Source organism: Aythya marila, assembly GCF_965140915.1.
Source record: "Aythya marila genome assembly, chromosome: 3".
NCBI lineage: Eukaryota > Metazoa > Chordata > Aves > Anseriformes > Anatidae > Aythya > Aythya marila.
The window spans coordinates 100,027,536-100,042,164 of record NC_139044.1 but is presented as its reverse complement, the minus strand read 5'-3'; the positions used below and the strand labels follow the sequence as shown (position 1 = coordinate 100,042,164).

General features: G+C 34.6%; 1 protein-coding gene across 2 annotated transcripts in view; it reads left to right on the top strand.

The window, feature by feature from the left end:
• PXDN (peroxidasin) overlaps positions 1 to 11,113 on the top strand; it is an 82,373-nt gene extending 71,260 nt beyond the window's left edge. For both annotated transcript variants that reach the window (XM_082757302.1, XM_082757301.1), the window contains 4 exons: positions 4,065 to 4,185; positions 6,756 to 6,888; positions 9,219 to 9,332; positions 9,931 to 11,113. In XM_082757302.1, the coding sequence (XP_082613428.1) occupies positions 4,065 to 4,185; positions 6,756 to 6,888; positions 9,219 to 9,332; positions 9,931 to 10,053 (491 nt within the window). In that variant the 3' untranslated portion in view covers positions 10,054 to 11,113. The remainder of the gene's footprint in view (positions 1 to 4,064; positions 4,186 to 6,755; positions 6,889 to 9,218; positions 9,333 to 9,930) is intronic.
• The last annotated feature ends 3,516 nt before the right edge of the window (positions 11,114 to 14,629 follow it).

Below are 14,629 nucleotides of genomic sequence, written 5' to 3'. Positions count from 1 at the left end.
TTGCATTGACCACATTCATCTCTTTAATTTAAGCATGTCTTTCAGGAAGGCGTCAACTATTTGTTTTAACTATTGTGCTTTATTCCAAGCTACAGCTTGTCTGACTTTTACTTCTAATATTATATCTTATTACGTTCTTCTTATTATGCCCTTTTGTCTTCAATGAAAATACCAACTAACACTGGGCTAGGCACTAAATGTTGTGGAAGACTTTACAAATTTTGAAATGTTAACAGCAGTCTCAAGGTGAGAATGCAAGTTCTTTTGTAACATTGAAAATTGTTTACCAAGAGATCTTCAAAATATCAAAATACAATTCATGCCTGGCCATGTTTTCTTTTCACAGAGATCTTGAGGTTTGCTTTTGTCATATCTTATTTATATGTGTCTTCTATGGTTAAATGTATCTTCTTACATTTAAATGTACATTTAAAGACAGTGTCTATTAGCCTCAGAAAACTTCTAAGTATATCAGACTACTAAAATGAAGTTCCATGGTCTGAGATTTAAAGACCTTTTAAGACCATTTAAAAACCTTATTTTTTCTTTGAACAGAATTTTGTTTATTATAGTCCATCATATCTGCATGATAACATATTTTATTAAGAGAATCAATGTATATATTTTTTTAATATTTCATCCAATCAAGAAAAGTATTTTTTCTACCTATGGTGAGTAGCATACAGTTCTACAATTCTGTCCTCTGACAGTACTGCATCTTTGCTAGCAGGATTCTCATGCCAGTAGTTCCTGTAGCTAGTGAAAAGCAAGGGGAAGCAGTAGGCTGACATTTATTCCATTTAAACACTCCAGAACCCCAGAGGTAAGACCCCAGTCTCTTGAAGTCAACTGCAGGCAGTATAGAAAGAGGTGTTTCTACAGGACAATTCAGGCTGCAATCTCCTTTTTACTTTGCCTTTTTTTTACTCTGCCCATTGACTGTAAAAGAAGCATTTGTAGGAAAGCATCTTAATGTAGGTGTCTCAGTGATTTGTAACAAAACAAGGCAGTCTGAGTCTCTTTATTTGTGAACTGTTACTATCTTTCTCAGACACTTATACCATCACAGTCTTATGTACAGATCAGTTATTGGCAAATTTCTTGCTTTGCAAATTTCTATTTAGCCCATGTATTATCTGTCTGTCTGAATCCACCTTTTCTGATTGTTCTTTGTAGTCCAAAGATATGTGGTTTTAATCTGCATAACTTTCTAAAACTATTTTTTTTAAATTTTTCTTCTGAGAAGATTATATTTGCCTTTTTTTTTTTTTCCTTATTTCAATAACCTAAGGTTCTCCTTTATTTTCCTGTTCATTTTTTGTACAGAAAATGAATTGGTCTGCTTATAGCTAATTTGGGCAAATTTTAGGTAGATTGAAAAAAAAAAAAAAAAAAAAAAAGCAGAACTTAAGCAGAACTTTAGGCTGATTTTTAGGCTGATTTTTCTAATTTGCCAGTACTGATAAGATGTTCATATACATATATAATACATATATATACACACACATATATATAATACATATATATACATACATATATATATGTGTATATATATATATATATATATAAAATATATATATATATACACACACACACACACATAAACTTCTTGTTTAAGGCTTTCTGAAAGCTAAAGCATTTTGTCCTGCACCTCTCAGCAATAACAATTTTCTCCCTTATTCCTCTGAAATGGAAACCAAGAACTAGAGTTGTTCATTTGGCAACTTGACACTTTTAAGTCCTTAAAAACTACAGAAATGTCAGGTCTGGGTACTTGAAGTTGCCCCTGAACATATGTTTCTCATATTTATCAGTGTAAGGCGCTAAATCCTTCCCAGGATTTTGGTGCTTTGATTGTAAACACCAGTTTAGGATGAGAAATAAAGAATAGGCCATTGTGCTTTTGTACCAAAGAAAAATCTAGAGAAGACCTTAGCAACTATTAAAGAAAGGTGATTTTTTTTTTTTTTTTTTTTTTCAGAAATGACTTCCAAAAGAAGCTAAAATTTCTATGGCATTCAGGAAAATTTTAAGCAACAGATTGCTTTAAGAAAAAAATTCTTCTGACCAAAACTAGTTCTTTTTCCAGTGACCCTTCAAAGTGACCCTTTTCTCATCACACTAAATATAGAAGTATCTAGGGGTAATCAAAAATGTCTTCATGGCAAGTATCTTACAGACACAGCAGTCTGTTCCCATCTGAAAGAGCTTAGTTTCTGAGTGAGCAGCAAGACGTTTGTGTGAGAAGCAGCAGAACACACAAGAAGAATGAACAATATGTTGGCAGCCAATATCATGTAGTTCTTTAGTCCTGCATTTATTATAGGAGGAAGGGAATAAATTTAATCAAGGAGGGAACATGCTGCAAGGAAGGAAAAGAGAAGGAGAACTGATAAACTGGATAAACTGTTCAAGAATGATTTGCAGGTACTGCTTTCAAATTGAAAATTAATCAGGGCTTTTTTTTCCCCCCGTCTTCATTAATATCAAACCATGAACAAACTTTTTTAAAGTAACAGAGAGATTATGTCTTATTTAAATATAAGTCAAAAACAATAAAAATAATCTAAGATACATATTTTCATATAAGCACAGAGCAACCAATATATTACCAGTGATAGGACCTGCAGGAAAGGTGTTAAGCTGAGGCAGAGGAAGTTTAGGCTGGACATCAGGAAGAGGTTCTTCACCGAGAGGGTGGTCGCACACTGAAACAGGCTCCCCAGGGACGTAGTCACTGCACCAAGCCTGTCTGAATTTAAGAAGCGATTGGACCGTGCACTTAGTCACATGGTCTAACTTTTGGGTACACCTGTGTGGTGCCAGGAGTTGGACTTGATGATCCTTGTGGGTCCCTTCCAACTAGGGATATTCTATGATTTCTTTAATTTACATGGAACAAGAATTTTACATTTGTTTTTCACATTGCTCAGTTCAACAGTGTTTTGAGACTCTTTCTTGACTTGAAACTTGTGCAATGATTTGTGTTAATACTTTAAGTATTTGGTATAGGTACTGCTAAATTCGAAAAGAGTATTTGCTAAGATGTTACTGCCTTTTTGAACCAAACTTGTTCTGCTGCATGTTAAGAGAAACATCAAAGAAAATATCTTCTTCCCCTATTCAGTTGCTTTCATTGCTCATTCTGCTAATACCAGGCTTAACTGGGATAATACATGCATGGGATCCTGTTATTCAGCTTTCCATTTTGTTTTGTTAGCATACTCTTTGGTTCTAATAGTTCAATGTGCTGTTGGTTTGTGAAACATCCTGGCCTGCGATGACTTTTTGTTTTTAAAGCTTCTGCAAACAGAAATAAGAAAACTTCTATTTTCTTATTCTCTCCTCTCCAAAGTGCTGTTCCATTTATTTATTTATTTATTTATTTTTAAATGGGACTCCTTTCAAATACTCACTGTTTTTGGAAGGCTAAATAATAACTGGAAAGACATACTTCATCCTGTGAAGTCATCCTCTTTGGATCTTAGGAGAAAATTTCTGTTATAATTGTCCTCAGGCTTGAGACTTCTACTCTACTGAATAAAGTGTTTTAGTTCTTAGTGACTGGTGATACCTTCAAATCTCTTACCTTTGTACATAGGGCTGGTCAACCAATAAAGAATGCAGATGTTCTTCAGGATTTAATTAAATATTCTCTTTCAAATGCCAAATATAACAAACCTGGAATAGATGAGAAAGCAACAGGCTGTTTTTTCTATTATTGTTTTCCTCCATATGTAACTATCTCATTCCAAAAGAAGAAAATAGTTAAAAGCCAAAAGAGTGGAAATTTTGGATATGAAAAGGACAGTTAAAGTAGTAGTGATACATTTGTGGAAAAAAAAAAAATCTTTATTCCTTTGTTTCATAGCAAAAAAAGCTGGTCTGTGAATAATAAAATTTTCTACTTCCAGCTGACTTAAGTATTGCATTCCTCAGAGATATTCAGTTGCCTTCAAGCTGATTCCATAGGGATATGCCTTTGCCAATTCAGAAGATACTGTGAAAATATATTAACTGATGATAGTATGGTTTGTAATGTTTAATTTCTTGCTTAATTTCAGACTGTAGAACTAGAGGACAGTTTAATGCATTTTCATATCACTTTCGGGGAAGACGTTCTCTTGACTACAGCTTTCAAGAGGACAAGCCCTTGAAGAAAATGAAAATTTCCAAAACAGTAAGGTGAGAGGGTTTTTGCTTTGTTTTGTTTTTAAAGTAAGAGAAAGCATTTGTTTTCAAAATGGAATGAAACTGATGTATTTCTTTATAAGTGCATACCGCTTTTTTTTCCAGTCTCTGCTTTCTTCAGTTTATCATTGATGTATTTCATTCTGACACTTATGCATGCATAGCCACTACAAGCTCAAAATTGTTTAAGTCTCTTTGTGTGTGACACAGTGTAGTACTTCTTCCTGTGCTGTACAGGAAAAAAAGCTAGTATTAAGTGTAATTTGAGGGATTTGGAATCCCACAGCCCTGCTGTGCCTGTAGCAACCAGACTGTATTGTTTCCTTTTCTGCTCAGAGCTGCCAGGTCCTCCTACAGTAAGAGGAAACCAAGTGTAGATAAAACGAACATAAACATTTATTATAGAGATTAATAGAATTAATAGAGATTGCTTCTAGTACCTCAAAGAAGCAGTGGAGGGCAGGGGTGCTGCAGAGAGACAATGCTGTTTATAACTCTATGGTCCTCAAAATTCAAGCAAGGTCCTCAAAATTCAATCCTCAAGCAAGGAAGTAAACCACAATGTCACAAATAATCTACATAGTGTCCCTACAGTTTCCAAGGAACCAAAACTTATCTTTGATTTAGTGTGATGAAATGAGTCCTGCTTGGACACTTTATAAAGAAAATAAATGGAGATCCTTCACTCTCTTATTTAACCGAACATTCTTCATTGTTTCCATATATATGTGTTCTTTTAGCAAATAAAATTATCTGCTTGACTGAGAAGAACATTGGTTCATATTCAGCCAGAGTCTACCCACTCAAGGCAAGGAAAGTATCTGGATAGATATTTAGAAAGTTATGTTTATTTCAGCAGTTTCAAATATTCAATTGAATGTACTGAAGATACACCAGCATTATAGTTCAATTAATTGGTAGGAAGTTGTTCTGAAGAAACAGAGCCCTTAGATGTTAAGAGTAAAAGGTTTCTAATCTTAAACAAGAAAAGGCAGTAGCTAAGTCTAAGCTTACTTAGAGACAATAGAAGAAGAAAAGAAAGACTCATTGGAAGGAACCCTTGAATGAGGATGTTTCATGTGGTTATGCAAGTGAACAGCTAGAAGCCATTGAATTTACAAATTAATGTAATTCATTTTTTTAAAAAATTAGTCCCATAATTATATAAAGCTGCAGAAGGGTTAAATTGCATAAAAACGTAAGCAAGAAAATATAAACATATAAACATGTATCTGAGAAACAGTTCGTTTTTGTTAACACACTGTTAACTTTTTCAGAAATGAAGTTCATAGATCTACAACAGTCAAAGTGTTAATTAGGACTACAAAATTGTAAAGTTACAATACTTTATTTAAAGCATAAAAAAAGCTAGAGCAACAACATTCTTTTAACATTCTTGTCAATTCTTATGTATTTAAATTACATTTCTGGTGAGATCTTTTTTTCTTTTTTTCCTCCTCATTTTCAGTAACATAAGCAGGTGGGGAAGATTAAACATTTAGTTACAAAATAGCAGCTGGTTTACTTGAACTTTGGCATGTTATGTTGTTTTGAGTTCTTTTTCTTTAATTTAGATGAAAAAGTATGGGAAACTAAGTAGCTTGAACACCTGCCAATAAGTGCAGTTTTAATTTATACAGGAAGATAAATCATGAGTCCTAATATAGAAAAGAGTACTTTGCCTGTTCATTCTTTGGGTATCCCTTAGCTCTGGGGAAGACATGCTAACAGAATAGGAATGCTTGTATGGATTCAGAGATCTTAATGTAATAAGTGTAATTAGTGTTTTCCTGGTTTTGAATACATTAGTTTTTTTAAATCTTGCCAAATAATGTATTATATATTATAGACAGTTCCTTTCATAACTGTATACATTTTTCCCATCAACAGAGAGAATCAAGTAACACAAGTTAGTGTTGTATGACGCTTATCAGGAAAATGCTAGAAGTGCTATAGTCAGAATACTCTAGACTTTGTCTATGATAAACAGCATTCATTTCAAATGTTAATCACGTTGGACACAGGAACGTGTCTATATCTAAAAGCGCTTTTTCCCACCTGTTTATGAAAACCAACTTATTTTTAAAGACATTTCTTTAAATACATTGTTTGCTAATGAGTAAATAGGAAAAAAAACTATGAATCTTAATGTGAAAGGTGAATTTCATGTTTTGAAGTAACACTTTTTAAAGCTCTTTCAGTTTAGTCTGCTTTTCTATTTAAGGCTCAAGAGATTCTAAGGCTCTTTTCCCAATGATTTAAGGTGATGTTCTACAGTGTCACAAATGACAACTTAGTGTTTCCCCATGCATTGTGTACATACATTATTCTTCTCAGCAGAAGAAACTCATTGTCACTAGTGACATCAACAGTAATTCATAACTCACCTGACCTGAGGCTGTCATCAGCACTGGTGGGTCTGGTGTACTGTTGTGGCTCACTGGTGTTCAGTGTGGCCAACTGCCTACACTTATTGGTTCCTCTTTACATTTGTGCTAAGTGTTCTAAAATATCAAGACAGAGAAATGAGCTAGGTGAATTGACATGGCATCAATTTCTTGCAGTTCTGTGAAACAGAGTAAATATTTTCGTAATGCCACCTCAGCATCTGATGAAAATGCAAACATGCCCATAGCGAATGACTTCAAAGAATTTGTTTTGGAAATGCAAAAAACTATTTCAAGCCTCAGAAACCAGGTAAGGTGCTATACAGAATAGTTTCTAACTCTAGATTTAATTTACAATGTTCTCCTAACATCACTTGTCTTATGTTTTTAATATTTAGACATCCACTGCAGCCAAAAACCACCACATAGTATCTCAAACAAAACACAACACAGAACATGGTGTGTGATTATTCTTTATTTCTATATTCTTCTGAAATCATATTAAAATATTATTTGATCTATTCTATAGATCTTTTTGACTTTTGAACCTGAAGCTTTCTGTAAACATTGAATTCTAAACATGAGATTAATCTTGCCCTAAAAATTTGTGTGTAGTTGAAAAAAAATCTCTTTTTTAAATCTGAAATGCAATGCATCGTGCATAGAATCAGTGCTCTAAGTCTATACTCTAAATTTAAGTCTATGCTCAGGGAATAGAATCTAAGTAAAACTATGATTAAAATGTGGAGTCCATAAGAAATCATATGCCAGATTGCCATAGTTAAAATCTAGATCACTTACTTTTACGATGCAGCATAGCTTCCTTATTCAGAATAACTCAGACATAATGACTCAATATCAAAATAATATAAGAACTTGGTTTCAAAAATGGATACTGTATAGGACAGATAAATCCAAAATAGGCCAAAGATTTTGCCTAGAAAAGTAAGCTTTAGCTTTTCAATGTAATTTATAAATATACATCATGTATTTATTTACATAGCAGATTGCTTCCATCTTTGATGGCATTATTTAATCTTTGTTACACTCATCATCAATGAGTGCTCTGACAGTGGAAATGCTTTGGTAGGCCAAGTTAAGTCTTATTACATTTCATTCTGTTTTTCTGTCTTTTTTGGATGTCAAAAGGACAAGGGATTTTTAAAGATGGTTCCTTTACTGTTCTCAAATGGCACACAACCTAACTAACAATTAGCTATACTAATCATATAACCCCTATTTTTCATCATTAAGAAAAAAAAATACAGTCAAAGATCCAAGATAACTTTTTAAATTAAGGTTATGGGGGTTTTTAGCTCCTTCTCATTCAGACTTTTTGGAAAGTTTATATTTGCCTTAGTATATATATACGTCAGTATATATTTCCAGTCACTAGTGGCGTCCCCCAGGGCTCGGTGCTGGGGCCGGTCCTCTTTAATATCTTCATCGATGATCTGGACGAGGGCATCGAGTGCACCCTCAGTAAGTTCGCAGATGACACCAAGTTAGGTGCGTGTGTCGATCTGCTTGAGGGTAGGAAAGCTCTGCAGGAGGATCTGGATAGGCTGGACCGATGGGCTGAGGTCAACTGCATGAAGTTTAACAAGGCCAAGTGCCGGGTCCTGCACCTGGGGCGCAATAACCCCAAGCAGAGCTACAGGCTGGGAGAGGAATGGTTGGAAAGCTGCCAGGCAGAGAAGGACCTGGGAGTGATGGTGGACAGTCGGCTGAATATGAGCCAGCAGTGTGCTCAGGTGGCCAAGAAGGCCAACGGCATCCTGGCTTGTATTAGGAACAGCGTGACCAGCAGGGCTAGGGAGGTGATCGTCCCCCTGTACTCAGCTCTGGTGAGGCCGCACCTCGAGTACTGTGTTCAGTTTTGGGCCCCTCGCTACAAGAAGGACATCGAGGTGCTTGAGCGGGTGCAGAGAAGGGCGACGAAGCTGGTGAGGGGCCTGGAGAACAAGTCCTACGAGGAGCGGCTGAGGGAGCTGGGCTTGTTCAGCCTGGAGAAGAGGAGGCTCAGGGGCGACCTTATCGCTCTTTTTAGGTACCTCAAGGGAGGCTGTAGCGAGGTGGGGGTTGGCCTGTTCTCCCACGTGCCTGGTGACAGGACGAGGGGGAATGGGTTTAAGTTGAGCCAGGGGAGTTTTAGGCTAGATGTTAGGAAGAACTTCTTCACTGAAAGGGTTGTGAGGCATTGGAACAGGCTGCCCAGGGAAGTGGTGGAGTCACCATCCTTGGAAGTCTTCAAAAGACGTTTAGATGTAGAGCTTAGGGATATGGTTTAGTGGAGGGCTGTTAGCGTTAGGTTGGAGGTTGGACTCGATGACCTTGAGGTCTCTTCCAACCTAGAAATTCTGTGTGATTCTGTGATTCTGTCAGATGTAGTTTGCATGTCTTTGTACGTTCAAGATGTATATTCCAATGGTAGGAAAGATGTATCCTTTGTTAGGTTTCCTTTGAAAGTCTGTTTACATATTCATTACACATTTCCAGGTTTTTAGCATTATGCAAACTAGATAGTCAGAAGAAAAACCCAGACAAGTATTTATCATACATGGCATAGCATAAGAGAGAAGACAGAATACCTTGCACAAATAAAAACTTTGCTTTTACTCATTTTTTTAATACTTACAGATAAAAAAACTTGAATCACGCCTCAGTAAAACTGATTGCACTGATGAAAAGGGTAAATCATATTCCAGCAATGAAACCTGGAAAAGGGACCCTTGTACTGTGTGTGAATGCAAAGTAAGTATGTACTTCAGTTATTTGGTGCAAAAAGAGATTCTGTTCTCATATCCCTGCCCATTACAATGTTTTTAAATCCACCTCTTGTTTACATTTATTATATTTCCATTTATTAAATATTAAATATTTTAATATTTATTATATTTCCATTTTTATGGATGGTACTGGCAAAATTAGCTACAAAATTAATTGCACTTCTTGAAAAAGTCTATTAAAATCCTTGAAAAACAATAAAAGCATATCTAGCTTATTGCTAAATTTTCATTTTCTTTTATTATGTTAGCATTTTAAAAAATGTAGTCAAAGAAATATGGGGGCACTTGGCATCCCAGTTTCATGCCTGAATGTTAAATAAGATGACATACTGTTCAGGTATAATGTAGAAGGTACTATAAGGCATAATAAGAAGGTATAATACAAAAAGCCTTCTCAATATCAATTGATACTGAAGTAAACTATATGAAGTTTTTTTTTAATAACCAAGATCTTAGAGGGGATGAATGAAAACACATGCTTCAATAATGGGAAAAAAGATACTTCTTGATTGGAAAATGTAGCTAAGTATGGTCTGGTTTCATTCCTTGTTTTCCCAACACAGGTTGGTCAGATTACCTGTTTTGTGGAGTCGTGCCCGCCAGCTGACTGTGAAGCTCCTGTGAAGATTAAAGGAGCTTGTTGTCCAGTCTGCTTAAAAGAAAATATTAATAAAAAGAAGCCATAAGTCTTCTTTTTTTTTTTAAATTTTAGGGTGCATACTCTTTGTATCAATGCCTGCTGATGGCAAAAACTACAGGCTTAAAACAGCAAGAAATCAAGATTACAACATTCTAATGGTGCTGTAACAGTATAACATAATGTATCATTGTATTTTCTGCCCATGAAGGTAATCACAATGCAAAAATTAATGAAAGGGAAACTAGCAAACAGGTCAAAGTTAATTGTGTGTTAAGCTTCTCAGGTTAGACAAACTAAAAACTGGTGCTACTTTAAGAGAACACTGTCAGGTAGTTTTAGGTATCCAAAATGACTGGGCTTCAGACTTAGGCTAAAATGAACACTTTTCCCCCATCTATGATTAGTAATGTTGAAAGTTCCATTTTCAGTTCCAGTCTGACTTGAAATTTAGCTCTTTATTATTACTTAGTAAATGATGGGAAAGCAAAAGGTCACTCACTGTACCCAAACCAATGCAATAGAGGACCAGTTTCTGCAAACCACATATGCATGGAAATGCTGTTGAATCACACTATCATTTCTACGTATGGACCATCAAGAAAATAAAGAAAAACAGAGTGCACCTTTCAACATTCTCTTGTTCACTGAGCAAAATTATTCAATATTTTCGAACTAGAAAGGCTGGAATTACTAGGGGAACATGAGTAAATGTAATTGGAAGATAGAAAAAGCAATTGAATGTATATTACAGGTATAATTGACAGTGTTCCTCATTTTAGGAAAACACACATGGCAGAGTAGCATTTGATCTTAACATGAACATAATCTTTATGTCAAAACATATGTAATTGCTTGGCAACTTATTTTTGTTTCATCTATTTTAAATCATTGTAACATGACCATCCAGTCCCGTTTCTAAGCATGCTTCTCTTAATCTCAGATCAGCTCACATATTTGTATGGCCCTGTTTTGAGAATGTGAAACCACGTCACATGCCATTTTATATACAAAAATACCTACTGACTTTCTGTGCATATTGTCAATAGACATATGTTCCTGATTATATTGTGGCACTGTTTGTTGAAAAAAAAAAAAAAAAAAAAGAATCTAAATCAAGCATCATGATTAATTGTGGATTGACTACTTTTTCTGACAAGGTATTTGATTTTTATTTTTTTGTTCAATTTCATCTAATGCATATATATTTTTACCTCATATTTTTATCATTCATGTTAAAAATGGTCTGCCAATGGACTTTAGTTCCCATTTAATAAATGTTTAACATAATAGAGTATATGTCTACACTAGCATTTCAAAGTTGTATACTTTTTAGAATACAAACTGCATATTTTTGACCAGGACTTATATATTATATTCAGTGAAGGACAACTATCATACCTCATTTTACAGTTTTTTGTTTGTTTGTTTGTTTTTTGTTTATTCAGAAATTATTCTCTCCCTAATTACTTAATATTTTAGAATTTATGGCTCTGTCCTTAATTCCCAAGTTAGGACTAACATGAACCAAGCTCTTCAGGTTTTCACTGACTTCTGAATTTTTTGTTCAAACCGAGGGAGCAGAGATCTGGAATCAAAGAACTCTGCACAAAATTTAACATTCTCATCTTAAACATTTCAGATTATGCAAACAAACTGAATACTTAATTATTGCATGGTAAGTCAAATACCTGTCTAATAACTAACCTAGCACAACTAAATAAGTTCTGGTATTATATTTTGGCACATAATTTCTCTGATTACTAACATTAATAATTTCAAATTTGATAATCAGATACCATGCCACACATTCAAACTCCGGTGTATCTTTAAAGCTTGCTAAAGAAAATCATTTCATACTATAGTAAGAACAATATGTACATGTGAGTGGTGTGTTAAAGATGTGTGGTAGAAGGTACACATAGAACTGCAATTTATATTTTTTAGAATATTTTAATTGATTTTATATACAATGTTTTGACTTATGTAATTTTCTATTTTAATACTTTCAGAAATTGTGTGTGGCGAGCATGTTTGAGTATCATATCTAGAGGCTGTCATTCCTGTATTTCTTTGATACTCTGGTATTTTGTTGACTTTTACTGAGAGTCCAAACCACATGTCTCGTCCTATAAGTCCAACTCAGATGGAACTCCCATTGACCTATAGCAGGAATTCCTCAAAGAGGAAGGATTGCGGAGCTGAACCAAATATAATTTAACTGTCTAAATAGATACATAAATCAGTAATACATCCAGCTGGTTACTACTTACATTCTTTTATTCCAATTTTATATTAAATAAACTTTCTCAAAATTTCCACGTATTGAAGAAAAGAGTTTCCATTTATACATTATAAAATAGTAACATATATCCGATTGTTCATTTTCTTCAGCCTCCAGAATAAAGAGGGAGGCTTTCTTCAATGTTCACTGTTTATTCATATGGTATATAAAATGGGCTTAGGAGTCTGGATATGCTTAAATAAGTGTAATTTTGAGTTATTTTCCTCTGTCCATCTGATTATAAACCATTCAGGAAAAACATGTCTTTATGCAGTTTAAAGTGTAAACAGTCATGGATTGTGCTTGTTTTATTGTCATGTCTGCAGAATCAGCATTAATTTTAACATTTCTGAAACAGTGGCCAATGGCTAGATGACCATTTTCTCAGTATCCACTGTGAGAATATTGCTGTAATATGTTGCAAAATTTACATATTTATTTTCTTTTTTTAATGTTACCTAAAGCAAAGTCTTTGTTGTTTTTATTTTAATCAGTAAATTTACCAAAGAACTGTTTGCACTGTATAATGAATGCTTTTCAGTTAAAATAAAATGGGCCACATTTCCAAGTAAACATGATTTCTTCTTAATAGATATATTGTTTAGATTAATTGCTGAAGATTCCAGTATGAAGATTTTATTCAAAGAACTATAGCACTTCTCTTATGCAGGATAGTTACGAATCCATTTCCAAGAAAAAAAGAATGAGCTAATGAATTATGTAGATAGATTCTTTATGACACATAAATCATCTATTCACTGTTCTCTCCTAGGTGATAGGAAAAAATACATGTAGGGTCACAAAAGAATATTTAAATGTACTCTTATCTCTAAGTATAAGTTTATTTGAAAATGTTCTTAGTGTTGGACATTTTTCCCCCCAAAATTGGCCAACAGGTGAAGTATCTCTTGATGGAAATTATGTAATACTTGCATACAGCCTGGTCTTGCGCAGTTTCTTCACTTTCCTTGGCTCTTCAGATAGATCCAGTCCTGAATTGCCTTGCCATGCACTTGATTCCACATTTGTTCTTTATCGACATCATTCCACAAGTTCAGGAATCCAGGTTCATGGAATACCTTGTCTGTAGTTGACTACTTCTAGACTTCTGAGACTAGACAATGCATGAAGAAGTCCCACCTTGTATCTGCTCCATTCTGTGCCTTTGAAACAAAGCAACTGTCAACTTCCTGGTGGTAATCCAAGGAAAGCAATGACAGAGCAAGATTAGGATGCTGAGAGGGTAAAGACAGTCATGAAACACATGTGCTTGGTGCAGCCCTGAAATTAGTCTCCTGTACAATAGATTATTTTTTTTTAGTCATTAGAATTAAACTCTTGATCTGCTACTGATATATTTTGAGAAAGATTCAGAGACTTGAAATACTATGAGTAAATTCACTTTATTCCTTTAGGTTGAATTCAAGTAAGAATCATTTGGTTGCAATATGATTAAAGTTTTCATTACAGGGAATGACCTCCCATACTCAGTAACTTTGTTTTGTAAAATAATATTCTGCTGCCATAGTGCAAGTTGTTACATGATCTAAAATCTTTTTCCTTGTGTTTTCTTTCTGATCCCCCTGTAGCATTTGCCAAATCAGTAATCTTCACAGTGAGAGTTTTAGACATTCTGGGGCTGTTCCTTGGCTTTGTGTTGGAAATTAAAATGAAGTATCAAAAGCTGGTATATTTGAGTAGTTCTATCAAAACTTACACATTATTGTATTGTACTTTTCTGGAAATACATTAAGCATTGTGCATATACAGTATAGTACGATTAGAAAATTACCATCAGGAAGAAAGACTACTGCTTTCTTATGGTCTCTCTCATCTACAATGTGGGGTTTAGCTTAGTATATTTCTGAATTCACTACACTGATTTTTATTATGTACAAGAAAAATAAGACCTGGTATGTGACAAAAGCTTGTTAGATGGAATACGTGAACAACATGTATGACCATACACACATATCTCTAACACTGAAAGATTGTGAGTTTCTGTTAGGTTCCCGGTGGAAAGCAACAATGTTATACATAATAAAACTAATGAGAAACAGTAAACTAGTAAACATGTTACTAGATTTTAGATTACTAGATGTTAATATTGCTGTAATCAGCTTTGCATTATGATGTACCTAAAGAGGAGATTGTGCTGAGTCATGAAAAGAATCATAGAATCATAGAATATCCTGAGTTGGAAGGGACCCTTAAGGATCATCAAGTCCAACTCCTGGCACCGCACAAGTCTAAACCCAAAAGTTTAGACCATGTGCACAGTCCAATCACTTCTTAAATTCAGACAGGCTTGGTGCAGTGACTGCTTCACTGGGGAGCTTGT